Source organism: Dicentrarchus labrax, unplaced genomic scaffold (genome assembly GCF_905237075.1).
Source record: "Dicentrarchus labrax unplaced genomic scaffold, dlabrax2021, whole genome shotgun sequence".
Classification (NCBI taxonomy): Eukaryota; Metazoa; Chordata; class Actinopteri; family Moronidae; genus Dicentrarchus; species Dicentrarchus labrax.
This window is the reverse complement of record NW_026136707.1, coordinates 25,286,084-25,299,995: the sequence shown is the minus strand read 5'-3', so window position 1 is coordinate 25,299,995 and position 13,912 is coordinate 25,286,084. Positions and strand designations below refer to the sequence as shown.

At 41.1% G+C, this 13,912-nt stretch overlaps 1 protein-coding gene across 4 annotated transcripts in view; it reads left to right on the top strand.

Moving 5' to 3' along the window:
* Nucleotides 1-13,912, top strand: part of cdk14 (cyclin-dependent kinase 14) — a 207,339-nt gene that overhangs the window by 98,170 nt on the left and 95,257 nt on the right. For all 4 annotated transcript variants that reach the window (XM_051407317.1, XM_051407316.1, XM_051407318.1 and 1 more), the window contains one exon: nucleotides 12,463-12,583. In XM_051407317.1, coding sequence (XP_051263277.1) covers nucleotides 12,463-12,583 — 121 coding nt within the window. The remainder of the gene's footprint in view (nucleotides 1-12,462; nucleotides 12,584-13,912) is intronic.

The window sequence follows — 13,912 nt, the reverse complement described above, 5'->3', positions numbered from 1 at the left end:
AGCCTTGAGACAATTTTCTGATGACAAGCGCCTAATTATAGTAGCGGATGAAACAGCAGATGAGCATTGCTCGTAGCCCACATACTTCAGAGCCTCATGAGAGAATGAATGTGTCCACAGTTGGGTTGAACCTGCTGAAAGGCTGCTTGTGTTTGCACTCAAATACTGAACCATGGCCATATGCTGTCAGTGTCCATTGCCAACCTGGAGCACAGACTGCGGTTAGGGCCCGAAATCTTATCTGAGGTTTATTCCCACACAGAATGACCATCCTGACAGCACATGTTTCTGGCTCCTTGAAGAGTTGGGGACTTCTCCAGTGACGTAGTTTGTACTCAATTCAATCAACCAGTTTGGTCCGGAATTAAATATCTCAACAACTACAGAAATGATTTCCATGAAATGCTGTACAAACCGTCATGGTTCTCAGACAATTAATCCCATTGACTTTGGCGATCCCTTGACTTTTTGTTTAGCGCCACCAACAGATTGACATTTATGGTTTTGAATGAAATGTCTCGATAACTATTGGATGGATAGCCATGACATTTGGTACAGACATTTACGTCTCCCTCAGGGAGAACTGTGATTACTTTAATGATCCTCTGACTTTTCCTCTAGCATCGTCAGGTCAACATTTCGATTCGTCCAATAACAAATTGCATTCTTATCAGCCTCAGCTGTACTTTCTGTTTAGACCATAATTAAAATTGGACGTATTCTCTGTGACGTCAGGTTTCTGTAGAGCATTTAGCTAAAACCACAATTACGCTTAAGAACAGCCTCACAGAGCCACGAGCGTGATTATAGACCCTCAGTCTTGTGGCCACAATAGTTTCTCCTTCGCCCTCAGAAGGGGAGGAAAAAACAAGGAAGTTGCAATCTGCAACTACACGACTAGATGACGCTATATCCTTCACACTGAACCCTTAAGTAGATTAATTTTCTGTTGCTCAGCTGCATCAATAAATCATCTAATTGTTGCAGTTCCAGTGTGTCTCTACTCTCTACTAGCGTTTTCTACTTGCTTCCTCATTTTACTGTACATTGGCTACATCTGGTTGCTAGTGTGCTCTTAAAGGAAGCAGTGGAGAGAGTGATTGTCTCTGGGTTACCACACACCAACGAGCCAATCATCAACAAAGTTCCGTGGTCCAATTATGTTATTACAGAGGTTTGTGGGAAATTGCTAAGACTGCTGCTTGAACCATGAAGCAGTCATTCACACTACCACCAACTTTGCTAAGAGAACCCTCTGGTGCTTTTTACAATGGAAACACTGACAAAAAGCCATGATAATAAAAATATTGAATATTTAAGTTTTTAACTTCCAGCATATTTCAAACACTCTTTTGTGAAAAGATGAGCAGACTGCTCTGGAATCAAACTCGTCTACAAACCTAGAACGAGCTCAGGGTCTAAGTATTGGTTTGCACTAAATTGAACAATAGTTTTGCATCTTTGCCGTCACTGAGCAAAGCTATAGCTAGCTAATGTGCACTGATGGGTGTGTTGGTGTTGCTGCGCTGTGAACAGCTGCTGGGATAATGATGTGTGAGGAGTGAAGCAATGCGACAATGGAGCTGGAGGAATGTCGCAGGCACCCGGAGCAGACCGTTTGCCTCTCCCCAGTGTGCGGTTCCACCCAGCGCCTCGCCACAGCGCAGGGACGGGTGGGCTGGTGCACGGGTGTAAGGGGGTGTTTGTGGATTTTTGGAGGTTGCAGATGGCATACAAGGCAACTGATGTGTGTGTGTGTCTGTGTGTTTTCCAGTCCAAACCTGAGGCCAGACTGAAATAAAATGCAGGGTTTAACACACCAGCTGAAACAACGTGTGTTTTCTGGTGTGTGTGTGTGTGTGTTTGTGTGTGTGTGTGTGTGTGTGTGTGTGTGTGTGTGTGTAGATAATGGCCTGACTGGTTTCATGTAATGCAGAGCTCATTACAGTCCACTTTGTGTTGGGAAATGAGCTGGGACGATGGCAGGTGGTGGGCTGCACACACACGCATACACACACAGACATGAAAGAATGTTGGATCTAAAAGAGGCACACATTTTTTTAAATAATGTTTTATAAAAAAAATAAGCCAAAACTGTCTAGCCCGACTAATTCAAGTGGCAACACAAATACATAACTCTATTAGTATTAGGTAGTGGGTTTCTGTAGCAACATTCAGGTGAAAAATACTGCATTAAGTATTTCCTGTACTGATGCAGCTTCACAATAAAAGCGCTTAACGTCGTCTACAAAACAAGCCAATGGTCATTTTCTGATGGCAGATCAGTTTGAAATATTGCAGGCAGTAATAGAACAGTCAGGAGCAGCCACAGTGAGCTGTATGAAGAGCTGCAGGTGGCAGGCTGCACACCTCCAACATCTCAGCGAGGTAACTAACTCCTATCACTGTGCCCTGCTGTTCGCAGACTAATGCCAGGTTTAACATAAAATCAGATCACTGTTGCTCACAATGTGATGGAAAAAGAGCAGTTATTTCTTGACTTCTCTATTAAAACAACAATAGTTTGTTTTGCTGCCCCCAGAATTCTGTGATCTGTAGAAATAAACTGAATTTGCTGTTACCACCAGTAACTACAGGTGTCGTCTGTAAGTCTGAAATCTTAAAGGGTACTTTTTAACCTGGTTCTTACTTTCCCCTGTTCTGAAAAAAAAAAAAAGACCAATAGGGACAAGATTTGGTCCAGTATTGTGTGAGAGCGTTGTAGCCAGCAGCCATGAAATGGTCTACAATGTAATCCATATGAGCAAGTGCATCATCAAGAAATGTGCTTGTTTTCGCCACTGACTGGCTTAGAGTGTCACGACAACACGGCCGTACAGAGAAATAAAACATTTTCTATTCCTTTTACTTTCATTTGTCAGTCTTACTGCAACAAGTCGGCACCTCTCCCGAGATTTCAGAACTAAACTTATTTTTGAGCGAGACCAGCGACATAAAGATGGACAATATGACACAGCGAGCGGGTCATCCACTAATCTGAAGGTTGGCTGTTTTGATCCCCAGCTCCTCCCGCTGCAAGTGTCTGTGTCTGAATGTAAGTGAGTGTAAATTTGAAATATGAGAAATCCGCTATACAAGTGTAGTCCATTTACCACGACAACTCTCCAAAAGTGAAGCCAAAACATCTCCATCGCTCCCTTGTGGCTGACTGTTCATAAAGCCCCCTTCCTCTATGTTAACAGATGGGACATAGGCCAAACCAAAAAAGTAAAGTACATGTCAAATAAGTAATTTTAGCGTCATTTTTATCACACTATTTGAAGCTCTAAAAAGGGAGCTTCATGTCATGATTGACAGCTGAACTCTGGTCACCATTGAGTCTGCTGGCTGGAAGGGTTACCATGTGCCAACACTGATCACAACTGCTGAGACTCTGGCTCTAAAAGCCTGAATATGTCAGTGGCCATATGCGGGATATTTTGGCTTTGTTTTTGTACAGTGGAAGGAAGTGAAGACACGATGTCCATCTTTTATATGCTGATTTGTTCAACACACAGCAGATCAGGCAAAAGGAACAGAAAACCTTTCATTTCGCCGTAGGGCTGTGTTGTCAGACAATAACAATATGAACTGGTTAGTAGCAAGAACACAAGACAGTGCGCAACTGCCCATAAGGATTACTTTGTAGACCACCTGCAGCCACAAAACTTAATAATGGACCAAATTCAAAACTTGTCCCAATTAGTCACCTTTACACAAAAAAATGGGGAATGGTCCAGGTTGAAAAATACCTAACCCTATCTCTAACACTATCTCTAACCCTAACCCATGAAGGATTGCAAACTTAAGCATGTTATATCAAAGGTTATATCTGAGAAATAAAATGGTTGATGACAGAACTTGTAGCCACAGTTGTCACTTCCCATGTACCCTCAGTTGCTTCTCTGCCCGACTCTATCTGTCACTTCAGTTTGACCTTAGAAAATATGTCTGCTCTCTTCCACTGAACAGACAGCAGAGCAGTATTTACCTGCTTTGGTTCCTCATCCATATTACATGTGAGTATTTTCAGCTGAGTGAATACAGCACAAACGCTCCGCCAGAGGAAGCTTTGCCTTGCAGCCGAGTTTCAACTTTATCACTGCATTTTTTTGTGTCTGTTTATTTTGGAAAGGCTGAAGCCACCACCACCTAAAAATCCTATAGTGTGTTTACATGCACCTGTATATTCTGCCGCAACCTGATTTCTTAAATATCATGAAGCAAGAAATGTGAAATTCATTGTTGGCCATGTGGACACATACTGCAAGAACTTGTGGACTGGTGTGATAAATCATTTTTCTTTTTAAATGTGTCAAAGAAACCAAACACAGACAGTCTTCCAACAATTATTCATAGTTTAAGAGTTGTGCAGAGCTGTAGTGAAAATACCGATGCCATTGTGAAAAAGGCTTCTGCAATTAAGTCAGATATTGATTTTATACCATTTTATATCTCTGAGGGTAATTCAACTGTTCACTGTATTTGCTGGAGATGCGGGGGGTTAAGAAGAAATATGATTACTAGTCAGCTGCATGTAATCCCAGGTCTTACAGTAACTAGGTTACTTAACTTAAATGTATTATCTGATTTCCTAGCTTAATCGGATTTCTTCCAGGTACCTCTGCATGGAAACAACACAAGATGCAGGATGGCTATTAAATGAGAAGTGGAATATTGAGACCAACATAAGTCAGGCATTGGAACAGGGAAAACTAGAGATGTGAGCTGGAATTATGCATCTGCAAAGATTCATGTAAATGTCTTTGGGAACCTACGCAGATAAATCTCACCAACACGTCAATCAAGCTGATTGCTTGATTGAACTGCTGTGGGTATGACATATGCAGGGTTGTAGAAAGTGTACATACAGGTATAAAAGAAGCAGCCATTTGAATGTCTCCAAATGAGCCCTGAGGTTGTTTGCCTGTACATGCAGCCTGGGGAGATGCACAACATGTCCGCATGTCAAGTGCAGAATTATAGTCAGGACGTGGTTCGCCTAGCATGAAGACTGACAGTAGGGGGAAACGGCAAGCTATGCTTACCAATACATCTAAAGCTCACTAATTAGTCAGTGTTTGTTTATTTCTAAACAGAAATGTAAAAATGACAATTTGTGGTACTGGAACTGGTTCTGTACCATCATGCCTGTACAGAGACCAAAACCTGTGCTCACTGACTATATCTGTTGTCCCTTGCTGTAGGTTACTTATTATTATTACCAACACTCGAGGATAAATGCACAGCAGGCGGCCAGAAAACTTTTGCCAACTTTGCCACAGTGTCATACCTTAAATAGCTATGCTTAAACATGGACACCTTCAGTTAGTGGTAAATTTGTACTGGGTATTGAACTTTTTTTACTACATGCCTCACATTGATACATGCAGCTCTGGCTAGCAATGGGAAACGTAATTCCAGTGAGAAATAGTGTAGCTCATAGCAGTGATAACACTAACATAATTAGTGCAAAGTAAAGATTAAAAAGAAGAGTAGTTGGTATAATGTTGACCTATTACCCTACAGTACATGAGTTGAGCTGCGGTGGAAACACAGCTACACAGGTCTCATGTTTTATCCTACCTCATGTTCTAATGCTGTTCTTCATCATCTGTGATGTGAAAACATTACATTTCCACAAATAAAGGTGTGCATCCTTGGCCCTGGTAGCTCACCTGGTAGAGCTAGTGCCCCATCTACCAAGGCTGAGTCGTTGCTGCAGCGACCACGGGTTTGACTCTGACCTGTGGCCCTTTGCTGCGTGTCATCTCTCGTCTTTCGACCCCCTTTCCTGTCACTCTTCAGCTGTCGTATCTAATAAGAGCAAAAATACTGCTTATAGTTCAGTTATAAAATCCCTGAGCCACCACAGTGTCTCTCCTGCGGGGCTGCTGACAGCGCTGTCAGCCCAAGAGTCAATCACAGTTGACGGCAGCAGAGGAGGTTGGACCACCGCCTGGTTCACAAGTGGTTTAGCTGACTTCACTGACAGTCATCACGCTGCCCAGCCTCACGCTGTCTGGCGTCACGCTGCCCTATCATCCTTCTCCGCTTCCATCACAGTTAGTTTTGTGGTCATTTTGAGTTTATGGCCTGCTATGCTGTCGCTCCTACATTGCTCTGTGTACGGTGGCTAAAAAACAAAAGTGCAGAGAGTTGACTGGAAAATGCGAGTCAACTTGTGTGGTGTCTTCTCCACTGATGGTTTGAGGGTTAAATAAAACTGACTGAGCTAAAAATGTAGCTCCCTCCATTTTGGACAGCTTACACTGCTAATGTAGGCTGGTTTGATGAAATCACACTGATTTCCCATCTGCTGCCTATAAACTACAACAAATAATGCATTTTGCCACTTTGTGTTGGGGCTCCGGGATGCCCAAAATGAGTGAAAATTAGTTTAGAAAAAGTTTTAGTTGTCCCCTGTGGAAATATTTCCTAGAGTATTTTAAATCACTTCTGGCAGGAGACAATACATCTCTCAATCTGCTGCATGTTAGAGAGTAGGAGGAGAAGCAGGCAGAAGCCTTTATAATCCAAATGAACTTCAAAAGAACAGTGGGCTGTTTCCTCCGGGGACAAAGACTATTTTAGTCCTGTGTTCATTCTTCCTTCCTCCTGTTTCAAGCCCACCAGTTCAGCCCCCCGTATATTTTGTGACCTAGGTCTTGTGTGTACGATAGTGATGTATAATTCAGCAGTGATCTTCATCCCAGAAGCTACCTGCACAGGTAGATAGCAGGTCAGCCGGTGAACCATAACAGATGAAGGTGGCTGAAGATATACGTGTGTGTGTGTGTGTGTGTGTGTGTGTGTGTGTGTGTGTGTGTGTGTGTGTGTGTGTGTGTGTGTGTGTGTGTGTGTGTGTGTGTGTGTGTGTAATGGTCTATGAAGCCATAGGTCAGGGCTTTGAAGCAGGACTTTCCTCTGCAGTCGGACTCGTGGGGCTTTGAGGGGGAAGGTCAGGGCTGTGTGTCTTCCACGCCACTGTCATGTTGCCATTGACTTATAGAACACTGTACAAGGTGATCCAAATATCAGAGCACATAAAAAACCACCAGTTAAACCATGGCAAAACTTTCTTCATCAAAGTAGGATTTGAACCCATCTCTACTTGCCTAGGAAGCCTAACACCTTACAGTGTTTCTTTACAAAACGTAGAGCAAACAGCAGGGCTCAATATAACAATCAGAAGACCGTTGTGAACACAGGGAGCTGAAACATTCTGGTCGCCTCCAAGCTGTCTGTGGGTGGGAAACTGAACTTCTTCATGTTGTTTGTAAAGTGGGAGATGGGGGAGGAACAGCTGATTAAGGTCTTGCTGATTACACAAGCTTGTTTGAACTGATTTAGCTTTTCCTTTATTCTGTTTATTCCTTTATGCTTTAGCTATAATCACATAGCCAAGTAAGAATTATAATTGCTTTCTTACTTTTCTATATTATGAACACACTAACCCTGTTAAACGTCACATTTCAATTCATGTCACAGTAATTATGTTATTGACTTATTGCAGTGGTTCCCAACCTATTTCCTTAAAGGAGTCCTTTTCTATCATTTAATAAACTGACGATCCATGACAAAATCTATACAATTTAATTTACATTTATTTGTCTTCACAGAAGTGAACCTAATGCTGAGATATCGGCCTGCTGTGTGTATTGTATGTATGTAGTTTTTCGTACATGCCTTAAAATCAAGAAGGCCTCACAACCCCCCAGTGGGGGTCCCAACCACAACTGACGTACGATGTATACAATATGTAATTATTGCCCATCACAATATCGACTCGTCATTTAATAATATAACCAACATTTTAGCAGACATGATGCCAGAATAAACAGCAGGGTTTTCCTTATAATTACTGTATTGCCTGATAAGGAATAAATGACTCTATAGCCTACCCCTGTGCCAGATGCTTAATATTTATTTAAGTTTAATGTCTGTTTATTTATTGTTTTGGTTGTAGGGTTAATTTGTTTTATTTATCCAGGATTTTTTTTTTTTCACATCCCCATTCTAATGTCTGAATATTCTTAAGAATTAGCATTATTATGCTTATCATTATATGAGTGGCATAAAATGGTCTTCAAATGAAAAAAACATTGGTTGTTTCTGGGTCAATACATCAGCCAACAAAAGTAGTTACAGTAGTGACCTATAAGTAGTAGTAATAGATAGATCAAATCAACAAAAAGTCTTTACTTACTTTAGTCTAAGAAAATGTAGGCCTGGGGCTGAGAGCTACAGACAAGGTAATGAATTCAGAAAGTGTTAAAAGACGGACAGATTGTTGGTTTTAGTCTTTTCATGGCAATATAGATTAACACAAACCTTATCCTTTAGCAATTTGTTGTTACATTTGCAACTTCAGTCACAAAGATACAGCGTACAAAAAAATCTAATCTAAGATAATTGAGATTGTAACGATAACTAGTTATTTATTCTTGTTTCACGAAAAGAAAACTCAAGTTGTCCGGAGAAAAAAAATAGTAAAAATGTGTCTTAACTCATAATAAAACCCAGAATTATAACCCTGCACTTATTATGCTGACAGATTGTTGACAGTTTCTTTTTAATGATTTATTGACGTGTGTTTTATGTCCTTATTTTTCTTCAAGGACATGTACAGCTCATAGAGAATGTGAAGGTACCACTTTGTCCCTAGAAGTGTCTGGCTGCACAGCTTTATTCCTGGCTGCATGCCCAAATGCCTCACCAGTCAAATTGTTCTGTGATACAGTGCAGTGCTTCTATACATGTCTGAGGGTGCAAGCATACATCCAGCTGTCTGTCACTTCAATACAAGCCCATTCAATGGAATAAATGAATTCATGAATCTGTTTCCAGGTTGCGTGTGATCTCCCTGTGGCGCTAACAGACTCGCAGGTTCAGAGTCACAGACTATGTTCAACTTTGACTTTTCGGTGCTAAATGTGTGACGGTTTTGTTGCACTGAAGGGTAATGTGACCTAAAGATTAAGTTTGCATCCCTGGTCGGGGTTTGGGTAATCCAGCCTGAGAGACTTGAGGCTTTTGGTGTGAGTGCATAAAATCATCTGTTTCTGGATTTGTATACTACATTGATAGCTGGAGCCATTTTGTAATGACTTTTTAGTTTTGATAGTTAAAGGTTCAGTGTGTAACATTTAGGAGGATCTATTGTCAGAAATGCAGTATAATATTCATAGGGATGTTTTCATTAGTGTATGATCACCTGAAAATCAGAGTCTGTGTGTTTTTTTTAACTTAGAATGAGCTGGTTTTATCTACAGAGGGAGCGGGTCCCCTCTACAGAGTCTGCCATGTTCAACTGCCATGTTTCTACAGTAGATAGGGCTGTTCGTGTTTGAGCGTTTCGTGGCCACTGTAGTTTCTCCTACATACTTGGGAGGGAGGTAAATGCAATCAGCAACTACACCACAAGATGCCACTAAACCCTACACACTGGTCCTTTACAAATGAAGAACTTGAATGCGCCGGATGGTTTGTTACACAGAACCATCTGGGAGGTCATGGAAATAGTTTGTAAAAGGGCAGGCACATTAAAAAATACTTGGCAGGTGATTGGATAAGCCATCTGTCCATCATCATCTATTACAGATTAACATAGTGAAACTCTTACTGAAACCAGTCGGGGAAGAGACAAAACATCTTTTCTATCAACAAAAACCTTCAGTGATGTTCTTTGCTCTTTTTTCATGAAGAAACACTATCCAGTTCTGATAGAACTGACGCCATTTGAATCTCCATCCTCCAGACTCTCCAGACATGCTTTGTTCCATTTTACTCTGTACTATACCTCTTCAAGTCACAAACAGCCTCCTACTACTGCGCTTTTATGATGAGTAGATGTTGTCTCCGCTCACACCCCAACAACCCCCTCCCCCCCCCCACACACACACACACACACACACACACACACACACACACACAGGGTGCCTGCAGTGGAAATGATAGCCTCTCAGTGTGAGCGGGCTGATGGCGTCTATTCTACGTTTAGATCAGTGTGTGGAAATTACAGTGCTCGGGCCATGATGAATGCCGACTGAGACTCCTTTCTCCTGTGGGTGTTCCAACACAAGGAAATGTTAAATACCTCCTCCCTCCTCTCATTTATCCTCCCCTCTGCCCTTCTTCCTCCCACACACAGGGGACAAGCAGCAGGGCAGGAAGTCCTTTTTTACCAGGCTAAATGCTTTAATTAAGCCCTCGACCACTTGGGAAGAGACAAAGAGGTAATGCCATCAGCCTCATTAAAGCTCACTGCATCTGCACTCTGCTCTACCATTAGTTGTCATGGGAGCACTGTCACCGGATAGTTAACTAACCCGGGTTAGTGTCCCCACATAAATTAATACTAGAACAGGGTTAGCAACCTGGAGACACTCATGCAACCCTAGATAGGGTTTTTAAAAATTCAGCACTTTTGTTGAGCTTCTCATAAAGCCTTTGTTTCAAATTACGGTTACAAAAGTAGCTAGGCATAGTATCAACACTGACTAACTGTACTCAAATGTAAAAACGTCCAATGATGTCCGATTCACTCAGTAGAAACAGTCTGGGTTCCTCTGAGAGGTGTACACATCGCATGGTTTCTCACTGAAAAGGTCTTCCATCATGATTTCCATTTGAAAAGGCAATCTCAGGCCTGTCGCAGTTCAATGTACAGGAGTCAGTCCAAAGACAGGTCTGTCAGGTAGAGTTTGCATGTTGAACGTTGCAAGCAATATTGCAAGCTCCCAAGAATTTAACAAGGCAATGTTTCAAACATTAAGATCTTTGTCAGGTAAACATCAAATGAGTTGGAAAAATAAAAGAACTTCAATGTGTAACTTTTTGGATACAGTGATGACATGGTTTTAACAAGGATGTGGATATCTTACAAAAATGAATGTCCTTTTAATGAGAAAGTTAACTTAGCTGAAATTCTCCAGTGGTTAAATTCTCACTTTGCTGCAGTGATGTGGAGGTGTACTCCCGGTGTGCCAGTACAGTGTGACATCACTGTTGGGTGTGATTATGGGGAGTGCCTGAATTGGACCAAAAAAGGTGCCAGTACCCTAATTCACTGTGATGCAACCCTAACAACATTTTTTGATCCAGATTCCACAGGTGGCAGTACGCAATTCAAACTAAGTTAAACTGATGTGGACAAAAATCAGTGCTGAGTCCTGGCCCATTCAGGCATTGGTTACAGGTGCAACAGAGCATATACCTGACCACGCCCAATTACACCCAGCATTTACGCTAGTGTGATGCTACAGACTACATTGTAATTGTAATTTTTTTAACCTCATCCTCTACGATACTTAGTGTAATACTTTTGAATTATTATTTCAGTCTGTTCACCAACACGATTAGCAGTTGCAGTAACACACTACTCATGAAGGCTGTTAAGGTACTTTAAAGCCCTAAGCGCCTGATTGTTGCAGTTTGCGTCAAAAACATCATAGTCAAATTGGAAAACACAGACCAGATACACATACTTTTAGATTCAAGGACTTACATTTTCCAGGGATATATTATTTCCAATATGCATCGCTGAGAAATCATAGGAAAATGTGTTTATGTTTTATTCAGTTTATTCAGTATCAAAGTAATCCAGTGATAGTTGTTTGTACATCCATGGGAACATTGCAAAACGCAACTACTAACAATTGATTCGGCATACTTTTAACGGTGCTAATTTGTCGGAATGTGAAAAAATATAGGCTAACAACAGAGGGGTCAAGTTGTAGCCCACAGCTAACTCACTGACTCCATGGCAACATTATACTTCTAATTTACAGCCCCCAAATTATTGTTGTCGCAATTCTGTCTGAGATGGGGCCACATTGTCACACTTTGGTTTCAGTTTTTCTGTTTCTTTTCTGTTCAGGCAACAGCAATGTGGAATCATAATCTTAATAACAACATAACAAAATCGGTTTTTACAAACCTGTGAATCGATTCAAAATTGCAGAAGATACATATCAAGATTCTTATGTGATTTTCTTGGGTGGGGGCTGTCTATTAAATTTCATAATCTAATGGAGATATTGCTCTGGAATTTGCTGAGCACATTCATGGTGGATAAACCGTTTTGCTAAACCAGCGAAAACATTACTATTTTATGATTTCTTTCTGTTTTATTGTTCTTCTGTTTGCCATTTCATTTTTTTATTTATCAGAATTCTGGACAGTCCAGCATTTTGCATGTCCTTGCTGTATCCTAATTCTTACAGTATGCTACAATGACTCAATTTCCTCACACAGATTTATATCTATATAGATGTATTATATTAAAATCTAATTTTATCTAAATGCATTTTATACATTGTTGTGTGTATAACCAGAGAGTTCCTACTACAGTGTGTCTGGCTGCTCCTCTCCTGTCTTCTGCTTTGTTTTCAGAACCCCGGTGAAGGTCATTCAATGATAATGCTTTCTCAGACAGTGTTGTTGTGTTTCTCCCCTCAGGCCTGGCCAGGGCCAAATCAGTCCCCAGCCATACCTACTCCAATGAGGTGGTGACCCTGTGGTACCGGCCTCCAGATGTCCTGCTGGGATCCACAGACTACTCCACCTGCCTGGACATGTGGTGGGTACTCCTAACCCCTGACCCTAAAAGATCCCCCCCAGACACTCTTTGTGTAATTTATCCTTGATTTATTCAGGTATTCCCATTAAAATCTAGATCGTTATTTTTCTACAGGGAACTAAAAATAAATCATAAACAAAAACACATTAAAACACACCTAACTGTAGCTCATCCTAACCTGAGGGTGTGTTCCCTGGATAAATCTCTGTTGTGTATCTTAGTTTGTTCCTCTCATGTGTTCTGTCTCCTTGGTCACCCTTCACCTCCTGCCTCCCTCCTCCCACTGACAGTGTGGAGCTGGAGAGGCAGAATCACACACATTCATCACATTCACGTTTCTCACACATACAGATGGAGCTGCTACAAAAATTTGATTGAACTCTTACTTGCCTTTGAGTAGAACAATTGCCTCATTATCGTTATCATATTATCACTAAGCTAGAGTGATATATTTGTATAGATGTATTTTTTTCTGACCAATATTGTGATTACAATTTACATTTAAAAGTTGTTTTCTCCAAATGTATCATTAGCTAGGTTTCTGTAGATAAGAATATCAATTTGGCTAACATGTAGCAGGATGTTACATTAGTTGCGTATTGCATTACTCAGTATTCATTGTTAAAAAGAATTTTGACATTCAAAAGAAATTTTATATTTACTTACAACCCCTAATGATACCGTTGACTGCTAACAGTCTGTGCAAACATACATAGACTATATATTATGTGCATAATGCTTTAATTTGGACATTCTAATAACTTTTTACTATCTGCCAGCTCATTCACAAATGATCAACTGCTAACCAGCACTTTCCGTCAGAAAATGATAAGAATCGAAAAGCAAGATTGTTTCTGTAGTGAGACTTTTCACTGTCTACATGTCAGGCATTGAAATAATGCATTATGGTGCTCACTGGTGGACTTGGGGTGGTTGAAAAGTGCCTTTCCAGTGGACATAACACAATTGACAAAGTGTCCTCCAGGGCTTAATATTTGACTCTGATGAAGAGATGCTGAAATATATGAAGTTGTATCTGATTCATCTTCTGGTATTTTCCTCAATTAGGAAGATAAGATTTTAACTCAGGTTGAACACAACTGCAGCAAATGCTTGAACAGGAAATGGAAAATGAGTATGCCCCAGAGGTGGAGCAATCTGCTTCCCCTTCTAGACTGGCCATTCTCCACCTAGTCTCCCTTACATATGAGGCTTCCGTCCAACAATACTGGTGTTGGACTCTCTGTCAAGCCTTGGTGACCCCTTCTGTCTGGACAGGCAGTCCACAGGGACATCCCATGAACCCCAGCTGCATTCTCCAGCATCCAA